This window comes from Sciurus carolinensis, chromosome 12 (assembly GCF_902686445.1).
Source record: "Sciurus carolinensis chromosome 12, mSciCar1.2, whole genome shotgun sequence".
Lineage (NCBI taxonomy): Eukaryota > Metazoa > Chordata > Mammalia > Rodentia > Sciuridae > Sciurus > Sciurus carolinensis.
In genome coordinates this window covers 32,787,690-32,798,939 of record NC_062224.1, presented here as the reverse complement: position 1 = coordinate 32,798,939, position 11,250 = coordinate 32,787,690, and the positions used below count along the sequence as shown (strand labels likewise).

The 11,250-nt window shown below is 37.2% G+C and overlaps 1 protein-coding gene across 1 annotated transcript; it reads right to left on the bottom strand.

Annotated features, from left to right (window-relative positions):
- Window positions 1-368: 368 nt before the first annotated feature.
- On the bottom strand, window positions 369-1,191 carry LOC124961935 (S-phase kinase-associated protein 1). The gene has a single exon (XM_047520986.1). It carries the CDS (start codon window positions 1,119-1,121, stop codon window positions 630-632), a length of 492 nt encoding a protein of 163 aa, XP_047376942.1. The 5' UTR covers window positions 1,122-1,191; the 3' UTR covers window positions 369-629.
- Between the last annotated feature and the right edge of the window lie 10,059 nt (window positions 1,192-11,250).

Here is an 11,250-nt window from a genome sequence, read left to right as displayed (position 1 = left end):
ATAACTGAGTCTTTAGGCAACATATTCAAAGCTGAGATTTAAAAAAAAAAAAAAAAAAAAAAAAAAAACCCAAGTCCTTCAGTCCAGTTAAGGGAGCCCTGTCACATACAGGCTAATCAACCCCAGTGGTACTGATTTGAGTCCAGGAGGCTGGAAGACATCCTAACACTCCCAACTGAAAACATTTACTTCAAGTAGCCTTTTTCCAGTTTCCAACTCATGAATAAAGATAATATTTTGTTAATTCTATTTCAGAAAACTTTTTGCAAGTTGTTTTATTTACAATGCCAACTTTTAAAAGCTCACTAAAGTTAACTGGACAATAAACTATGCAGAAATTGCTTTACAAAAGGAGGGAAAGCCCAAAATGCCACTTTCTACAGAGAACCACAGTTCAGTTTTATTCAGAGTAAAGAAAAAAGAAACTTTCTCTCATACTAGAAGAAATTCAGCCATAGGTTTGGAGTCTATACTCAAACTACACATGCAATAAGGACAATATTACGCTAATACAATTGATTTGCTGCTGCATTTGTCTACTGTTTGTCTAATATTAACAATTATAAACAGAGCAGTGCAACTAGTATTTGGAACAATCCTTATAGTGTTACAGTGTCAGGTACAACATTTCACTTTTCTTCACACCACTGGTTCTCTTTGCGTACCTGGGCTTCCTCCTCTTCAGTAAAGTCATTTTTGATATTGAAGGTTTTGCGAATCTCCTCAGGAGTTTTCCCCTTGATCATATTGGCAACAGTCTTGCATGTAACATCAAGCAAACCTTTGATGTCCAAGTAGTTTGCAGCCAGAATAAGTTCAAAAAGTGTTCCTTGGTCAACTTTCAGGAATTCTTGGTCCCAAACAGGGATATCATCTGTTCGCTTTTCTTTGTTCTCATCATCCTCAGGAGGAGGAGGGTCATCCTTGTGATGTGTGCACCACTGAATGACTTTTTTTAAAATTGCTGCATTAACATTTGGTAGAGGAACTGGGTCATCATCTCCTTCATCATCCATTCCCAAATCTTCCAACATGGTCTTGATTGTCACAGATTGTTTGGCAATTTCTACATCAACTTCAAATATCTCCCCATCAGAACTCTGCAACTTAATTGAAGGCATGGTGTTTGGTCTCCAGAAGACGGTGGGCCGGGGGCTGACGGGAGCGGGGCGGCGTCCACACAAGAAAAGAAAAAGGTGTAGGACAAGGCCACTCCACTTCAAGGAATTTATTGAAAGTTTTAGTGTTGTCTGTAAAGCAAGAGGGAAGGCAGTTGACTGGTACTAAGTAAAAGAAAACAGAGGGGGAAATAGAGTAGTGTTGTCTTAAAGTAAAAATGTCTGGTAGTGCCAGAGGGTGAAAGGAGATAGAAAAACTATATTTGAGGGTATGTAGTAAGTTGTAGAAGGCTTGAGGGAATGTGAACTTTATTTGCCTTGGTTTATGATACCTGCAAATAATAAGTGTGAAAAGAAACAATGAAATGTGTTGAAAATTTGACCATATTAGGTCAATTTTGGTGGATTTATTCATAAAGTGGAAAAAAGACTCCTCGATCTTAAATGCAAAATATTTTTGTTAAAATGAGACAGGGAGAAAAGGCTAAAAACCCTGTGTCATTGTAGGTTTATAATGATGATCAGTTCAAGTCAGTGTTGATGTTATGTGAAATATATTTGCCAGTAGAAGTGAAAATTGGAAAAGATTGTAAATAGATCAATCAAATGATTTCTCTGTATAAATGAATTATATAATTAAAAAATCACACACATAATCACCCTGAAAAAAAAATTGGTCATCCATTGAATTCCACTTCTATTATTGCTTGTCTCATAACCCACTTTGCCAGTCTGCAATTGCTAATTACAAAAGAATGAGAATTCGCATCTACTCTGGTGCTGTACAGGTTTTTCTTTTCCCCAGTGTTCAAAGCAAGAACCATATACCTTCATGAGTAAGAAAAGCAGAAGACATAATACTCCTCAGTTGGACACTGACTTGAGCACCATCATCACTACATTTGGTCATTAATGATTTGATTGCCAAGATAAAACATAGTTCTTCTGATGAACTTTTTTTAACTTTTTAATTTTTTATTAGTACATTTTTGTTTTAAATAATGTTAGGGTTCATTTTGACATAATTATACAAGCATGGGATAAAATTTTCTACTAATTGGTCCCCAGTACTTTGCTTTACCCTACCTTCTTCCCTCCCCTTGTTCTCTTTCTGACCTTCTACTTATTTACAGTTTTAAAATATTTTTACAATTAACATTGATTTATGGACTTAATCAGTGATTTTACATGACTATCATCAAAATATAATTCATTAAATCCTCAGTATGTGGCATATTAACAAACTCTTCACATTGGGAATTTTCATTTCATGACAGATCAGGAAAAAATATCATTTCAATAAGTACCTGGGAATTATTCCTTGTATAGAAATGAGTTTTCCAATCCAGACTTTGTATTTGAACATCATAGTAACCTCACTCTGGGGGAAACTTTCTACCTTTTTTTCTTAGCAGATGTTATTCTCTTCAGTACATGAAGGGAACATGTTATTGATAAGGATGCATTTTAAGTTTCCCGGTGGCTTCCCAGAGTCTCTTCTGAAATAAAACTTGGTGAGAACCATTGGATATTTACACTTGCATGTTTAAACTTCAGATCTTAAATTGTTCTTCTGATAGTTTTAACCCTCTTTGCAATACAACAGAAAGATGATAAAATTTGACTGCATAAAGTAGATTCTTTAATTTTTTATATTTTCTATTAACTGATGGTAATTCCAAATTATTTACTTATCCTATGCTTTGGCCCCAAATTTGGGGAGGGGCCAAATTTGTGAATAGCAGCATGGAATATTTTGCTTATTTTCCTCTTGCCTAGAAACTACACACACACACACACACACACACACACACACACACACACACAATTAGATATGTGTGATATGAAGTATGAAAAAAAAGGAGTCAAAACAAGAAAAAGAGGTGGCATCTCAGTGAAAAATCAGATATTAAGGGAAGAGACCAGCTAAGGATAATAGAAGAATTGGGAAATTATAGTTCTTTAAATCATAGGATATCACAATCATAAAAAAGTACAAAATTTTTTTATATTTTGGATGAGGAAACAAATCTCTAGCAAATGACTTTTCTGAAGTAATCATGACAAAATTTTATTTCTCATTCACAAATAATGCTCCAACTTTCATTATTATTATTTTAATGTAGCTTAACCAAATGGGTTCTTTGTTTTAAAAGAAAAAATATTCTGTCCTTTATTCATCATATGTCTCACAAGTATTTGTAGAGTATTTACTACCATGGATTCACATGGCCTTTCCTCTCCCGGTCTGTTTCCTGTTCTGTCCATATAGAAGAATGGACCTACCACCCATCCAAAGTGATTCAGTTCAGAATTCTGGGAGTCTTCCTTAGCCAATATCCCCAGCAACCAAGTTAGTATGTCTGTTTGAGTCTTTGAACAATAACCTTAACATTCTCCTTCTTTACCTGTTCATTCCATGATTAACTTAGGCTTGATTTTTCTTTTTATGCATGTGTGTGGTACTAGGGATCACAAATACTAGGCAAGTGTTCAACCACTGATCTTTAACCCTAACCCTTTTATTGCCTTATTTTGAGAGAAGGTCTCATTAAGTTGCCCAGACTAGGTTTGAATTTGTGAACCTTCTGCCTCAACCTTCCAAATAGCTGGGAATTACAGTGCATGCCACAGTTTTAACCTCTGATTAATTCTCATACTGTCCATGTTTATACTTTCTAATAGGTCTTTTTCTAAAAAATTTTTTCTAATAGGTCTTTTATCAAACACAGTCTCTAGTCCTGCCTGCAAACTGTTGCCAAATCATTCCATGTTCTCTTCTATTTACAATTCTTCTGAAATTTCCCTTCTTGTAAAGTGAAACATAAATGCCTTACCAGGACACACAATTTTCTTAACTATCTGACTGCTTCTTGTCACTCTAGCTTCATCTTCATGACAGGCCCTAAATCTCCTAAACTGTAACTATACCTAAAACCTTTAATTATTCATCTGGCTTATTGCTTTTTACCTGCCAGGCCTTACCTATAGACATTTTGTTGTTGTTGTGAGTCACCTTTTAGAGAGGCTCATGTGGCAAGGAACTAGGAGAGGTTTCCATTGACAACTCTAGAGGGACTGAGTTTCTCATCTCCAAAAATCCCTGAGGAACTGAATTCTGCAGACAACCCCATCAATGACCTTGGAAGTGGATCCTTCTCCACTCAAGACTTTGGATGACACCATAGTCCTGGCAGACAGCAAGACTGAAGCCTTATGAGAGTTTCTCAGTCAGATGTGCCCAGCTAAACTACACCCAGATTTGTGACTACAGAGATGGTGAGATAATACTTGTTTATTGTTTTGTGTCCAAAGTTTTGAACTAATTTGTTACACAGAAATAGATGATTAATAAAGCATTTTTCTAATTCTAAACCATAATTTGCAATTAAAATTAATATTTAAGTTAAGCAATTAAGAAAAACCTGAAAATGAACAATTTTAATGGAATAAATATTCATTAAAAATAGTTCTAGAGGTTGGAGTTATAACTCAGTGGTTGAGCACATGTGAGAGATTCTGGATTCCATCCCTAGCACCACGAAAAATATATGAATTAATTAAAAAGTTTTAAAATAAAATAAAATAGCTTGGTACATCCTAAACTCTGGATTAATTCAAACATATGCCTCCAATTGACCTGGTATACTTGGTCATACCAGGAAGTAATATGACCATAGTTGTTTTAATACAATGCTTTCAACCTCATTCATGCTTTTGTATAGTATTCTTCAATCGTTTTAATGTTCAATACTCAGTTTCATTTTTTAATAATTTATTAAAAATTTTATTTTATTTATTTATTTTTTATTATTATTGTATACAAATGGGATACATGTTTTTTCTCTATTTGTACATGGAGTCAAGGCATACCATTTGTGTAATCATACATTTACATAGGGCAATGATGTTTGATTCATTATTTTTTTCCCTTCCCCCCCACCCCTCCCACCCCTCTTTTCCCTCTATACAGTCCTTCTTTCCTTCATTCTTACCACACTCCTTATCTCTAACCCTAAACCTAACCCTAACCCTAATGCTAACCCCTCCCACCCTCCATTATATGTCCTCAACTGCTTATCAGCGAGATCATTTGTCCTTTAGTTTTTTGAGATTGGCTTGTCTCACTTAGCATGATATTCTCCAATTTCATCCATTTGCCTGCAAATGCCATAATTTTATCATTCTTCATTGCGGAGTAATATTCCATTGTATATATATATATGCCACAGTTTCTTTATCCATTCATCAACTGAAGGGCATCTAGGTTGGTTCCACAATCTGGCTATGGTGAACTGAGCAGCAATGAACATTGATGTGGCTGTATCTCTGGAGTATGCTGATTTTAAGTCCTTTGGGTATAGGCCAAGGAGTGGGATAGCTGGGTCAAATGGTGGTTCCATTCCAAGTTTTCTGAGGAATCTCCATACTGCTTTCCAGAGTGGCTGCACTAATTTGCAACACCACCAGCAATGTATGAGTGTTCCTTTTTCACCACATCCTCGCCAACACCTATTGTTGTTTGTGTTCTTGATAATCGCCATTCTAATTGGGGTGAGATGAAATCTTAGGGTAGTTTTGATTTGCAATTCCCGTATTACTAGAGATGTTGAACATTTTTTCACATATCTGTTGATTGCTTGTACATCTTCTTCTGTGAAGTGTCTGTTCATTTCCTTAGCCCATTTGTTGATTGGATTATTTGTATTCTTCGTGTAGAGTTTTTTGAGTTCTTTATAGATTCTGGAAATTAGCGCTCTATCTGAGGTATGGTTGGCAAAGATATTCTCCCACTCTGTAGGCTCTCTCTTCACATTTCTGATAGTTTCCTTTGCTGAGAGAAAGCTTTTTAGTTTGAATCTATCCCAGTTGTTGATTCTTGCTTTTATTTCTTGGCTATGGGAGTCCTGTTCAGGAAGTCTGGTCCTAAGCCAACAAGTTGAAGATTTGGACCTACTTTTTCTTCTATAAGATGCAGGGTCTCTGGTCTGATTCAGAGGTCCTTGATCCATTTTGAGTTGAGTTTTGTGTAGGGTGAGAGATAGGGGTTTAATTTCATTCTGTTGCATATGGTTTTAGAGTTTTCCCAGCACCATTTGTTGAGGAGGCTATCTTTTCTCCATTGCATACTTTTGGACCCTTTGTCTAGTATGAGAAAATTGTATTTATTTGGGTTTGTGTCCATGTCCTCTATTCTGTACCATTGATCTACCTTTCTATTTTGGTACCAATACCATGCCATTTTTGTTACTATTGCTTTGTAGTAGAGTTGAAGATCTGGTATTGCGATACCCCCTGCTTTGCTCTTGCTACTGAGGATTGCTTTAGCTATTCTAGGTTTTTTATTCTTCCAGATAAATTTCATAATTGCTTGCTCTATTTTTGCAAGGTACACCATTGGGATTTTAATTGGAATTGCATTGAATCTGTATAGCACTTTAGGTAGTATGAACATTTTGACAATATTAATTCTGCCTATCCAGGATCATGGGAGATCTTTCCATCTTCTAAGGTTTTCTTTAATTTCTTTCTTTAGTGTTCTGTAGTTCTCATTGTAGAGGTCTTTCACCTCTTTTGTGAGATTGATTCCCAAGTATTTTATTTTTTTCAATGCTATTGTGAATGGGGTAGTTTTCCTAATTTCTGTTTCTGAAGATTCATCACTTATGTATAAAAATGCATTGGATTTATGAGCATTGATCTTGTAACCTGCTACTTTACTGAATTCACTTATGAGTTCTAAAAGTTTTCTGGTGGAAGGTTCCTATAAATATATAATCATGTCATCAGCGAACAGGGATAGTTTGAGTTCTTCTTTTCCAATTCGCATCCCTTTAATTTCTTTGGTCTGTCTAATTGCTCTGGCTAGAGTCTCAAGGACAATGTTGAGTAGAAGTGGTGAAAGAGGGCATCCCTGCCTTGTTCCAGTTTTTAGGGGGAATGCTTTCAGTTTTTCACCATTTAGGATGATATTGGCCATGGGCTTAGCGTAGATGGCCTTTACAATGTTAAGGAATGTTCCCACTACCCCAATTTTTTCTAGTGTTTTGAGCATGAAGGGATGCTGTATTTTATCGAATGCTTTTTCTGCATCTATTGAAATAATCATGTGATTCTTAACTTTAAGTCTGTTGATATGGTGAATGACATTTATTGATTTCCGAATGTTGAACCAACCTTGCATCCCTGGGATAAAACCCACTTGATCGTGGTGCACTGTCTTTTTAATATATATTTGTATGCGATTTGCTAAAATTTTGTTGAGAATTTTTGCGTCGATGTTCATTAAGGATATTGGTCTGAAATTTTCTTTCCTCGATGTGTCTCTGTCTGGTTTAGGTATCAGGGTGATATTGCCTTCATAGAACGAGTTTGGGAGGGTTCCCTCCTCTTCTATTTCATGGAATAGTTTGAGGAGTATTGGAATGAACTCTTCTTTAAAGGTTTTGTAGAACTCGACTGAGAACCCATCTGGTCCCGGACTTTTCTTTGTTGGTAGGCTTTCGATGACCTCTTCTATTTCATTTCTTGAAATTGATTTATTTAAGTTGTGTATGTTCTCCTCGTTCAGTTTAGGTAATTCATATGTCTCTAGAAATTTGTTGATGTCTTCGAGGTTTTCTATTTTGTTGGAGTGTAGATTTTCAAAATAGCTTCTAATTATGTTTTGTATTTCAGTCGTGTCTGTTGTGATATTTCCTTGTTCATTCCGAATTTTAGTAATTTGAGTTTTCTCCCTCTTTCTCTTTGTTAGTGTGGCTAAGGGTTTATCAATTTTGTTTATTTTTTCAAAGAACCAACTATTTATTTTGTTAATTTTTCCAATTGTTTCTTTTGTTTCAATTTCATTGATTTCGGCTCTGATTTTAACTATTTCCTCTCTTCTACTACTTTTGGTATTGGTCTGCTCTTCTTTTTCTAGGGCTTTGAGCTGTAGTGTTAAGTCATTTATTTGTTGATTTCTACTTCTTTTGTTGAATGCGCCCCATGAAATAAATCTTCCTCTAAGTACTGCTTTCATAGTGTCCCAGAGATTTTGATATGATGTGTCTTTGTTCTCGTTTACTTCTAAGAATTTTTTTATTTCCCTCCTGATGTCTTTTGTTATCCATTCATCATATAATAGTGTATTATTTAATCTCCAGGTATGGGAGAAATTTCTGTTTTTTAATCTGTCATTTATTTCTAATTTCAATCCATTATGATCTGATAGAGTACAAGGTAGTATCTCTATCTTCTTGTATTTGCTAACAGTAGCTTTGTGGCATAAAATATGGTCTATTTTAGAGAAGGATCCATGTGCTGCTGAGAATAAGGTGTATTCGTTCTTTGTTGGATGGTATATTCTATATATGTCGGTTAAGTCTAAATTGTTGATTGTGTTATTGAGATCTATGGTTTCTTTATTCAATTTTTATTTGGAAAATCTATCCAATGGTGAGAGAGGTGTGTTAAAATCGCCTAGTATTATTGTGTTGTGTTCTATTTGGTTTCTGGAATTGAGCAGCATTTGTTTGACATTCATGGATGAGCCACTGTTCGGGGCACAGATATTTATGATTGTTATGTCTTGCTGATTTATGCTTCCCTTAAGCAGTATGTAATGTCCTTCTTTATCCCTTCTGACTAGTTTTGACTTGAAGTCCACATTATCTGAAATAAGGATGGATACTCTAGCTTTTTTGCTATGTCCGTGTGCATGGTATGTTTTTCCCCATCCTTTCACCTTTAGTCTATGGGTATCTCTTTCTATGAGATGAGTCTCTTGCAGGCAGTATATTGTTGGATTTTTCTTTTTAATCCAATCTGCCAGTCTATGTCTTTTGATTGATGAATTCAGGCCATTAACATTCAGGGTTTTATTGTGATATGATTTGTATTCCCAATCATTTGACTCATATTTGGTTTTTGACATGATTTGGTTTCTCCTTTATTTGGCTATTCCTTTAGGCTAGTTCCTCCCATTGCTGATATGCATCATTGTTTTTCATCTCTTCCTGATGGAATATTTTGCTGAGAATGTTCTGTAATGCTGGCTTTTTTTTTGTTAATTCCTTTAACTTTTGTTTATCATGGAAGGATCTTATTTCATCATCAAATTTGAAGGTAAGTTTTGCTGGGTATAAGATTCTTGGTTGGCATCTGTTTTCTTTCAACGCTTGGTAAATGTTGTTCCAGGCCTTTCTAGCTTTTAGGGTCTGGATTGAAAAATCTGCTGATATTCTTATTGGTTTCCCCCTGAATGTAATTTGATTCTTTTCTGTCGCGACCTTTAAAATTCTTTATTTTGTATGTTAGGTATTTTCATTATAATGTGCCTTGGTGTGGGTCTGTTGTAATTTTGTATATTTGGAGTCCTATAAGCCTCTTGTACTTGGTTTTCCATTTCATTCTTCAGATTTGGGAAATTTTCTGTTATTATTTCATTGAATAGATTGTTCATTCCTTTGGTTTGTTTCTTTAAGCCTTCCTCAATCCCAATAATTCTTAAATTTGGCCTTTTCATCATATCCCATAATTCTTGTAGATTCTGTTCATGATTTCTTACCATCTTCTCTCTTTGGTCAACTTTGTTTTCAAGATTAAATATTTTGTCTTCAATGTCTGTGATTCTGTCTTCTAGGTGTTCTATCCTTTGGTTATGCTTTCTATGGAGTTTTTAACTTGGTTTATTGTTTCCTTCATTTCAAGGATTTCTGTTTGTGTTTTTTCAGTATCTCTAACTCTTTATTGAAATGATCTCTTGCTTCCCGTATTTGGTCTTTTAACTTTTGACTGGTGTGATCATTTAATGCCTGCATTTGCTCTTTCATCTCCTCTTTCAATGCCTGCATTTGCTCTTTCATCTCCTCATTTGCTTTCCTGATTGTTTTAATTATGTACATTCTGAACTCCCTTTCTGACATTTCTTCTGCTGTGCTGTTGTTGGGTTTTATTGATGTAGTATCTAGGTTTGTTTGGGACATTTTCTTTCCTTGTTTTCTCATATTGGTCAGCTGTCAGTGGGACCCTGAGATATTGCAGATTTCCTCTATTGGCTTATAGTTTCTCGGTAGATTTCCAGTGTATCACCTCCCAGCCTTCAGTAGCCTGAAGTCTTGGAGGAACTTGATAATGCAGTGCTTCTGTAGAAAGCTGCCCCTAGCCCCCTACTGGTTCCAGGGCTTGGAGCTGGCTCTGTGCAGAAAGGCTCTCAGTGGGGGCCTCCACCGTGCAGCTGGTCGTGTGGGAGGAGCCCACAACCGGAGTGTGGAAGGCTACTTGGAGAAGACACTAGCTGCCCTGCCCTGCTCTGATAAGGCATCCCTATCTGTGCCTGCCGCCCAGGCCAACTTTCACCCAGTGGAGGAGACTCACCCCGTGACTTATTTTTGTCCAAGTCTCTCAATGCCTCCCCTTCTTGAATCCTGGGTTCTGGAGCGACTGGAGATGCAGTCCACCTCTAGTCCACCATCTTGGATCACCTCATGGAAAGAGCCTGTGGCCGGAGTGGGCAGAGCTGCCTAGAGAAGTCTCTGGCTGCCCTGCCCTGATCCCAGAGGCTGCTTGTGGATCGAAGCTCTCCATTGGCTCGGGGACTTGTGGCTGGCTCTATGTAGAAAGGCTCTCACTGGGTAGTCTGCTCCGAGAAGCTACCCTTGAAAGGCACCTCCCACCGCAGGGGGCCGGGCTGCCTGGAGATCTCTGGCTGCCCTGTCCTGGTACCTGAAGTCGCTTGCGAGGTGGAGCACACTGCACTGGCTCCGGGACTTGGAGCTTGTTCTGATCAGAAAGACTCTCACTAGGGGGCCTGCTCCGACAACCTGGAGAAGCTGGCTGTGTGGGAGGGGCCAACTGCCAGAGTGTGCAGGGCTGCCTGTGGAAGACTCTAGCTGCCCTGCCTGGCTCCGATAAGCCACCCCTATCTGGGCCTGCCACCCGGCCGAGCTTTACCCAGTGGGTAGACTCACCCATGTCTCTATTTTAGTCCGAGTCTCTCAATGCCTCCCCTTCTTAACTCCTGGGTTCTGGAGTGACTGGAGATGCAGTCCCCCTCTAGTCCGCCATCTTGGATTGCCTCCCAAAATTTCATGTTTATAGACTGCATTTTGATTCATTGTACACAAATGGCATACAACTTTTCACTTCTATG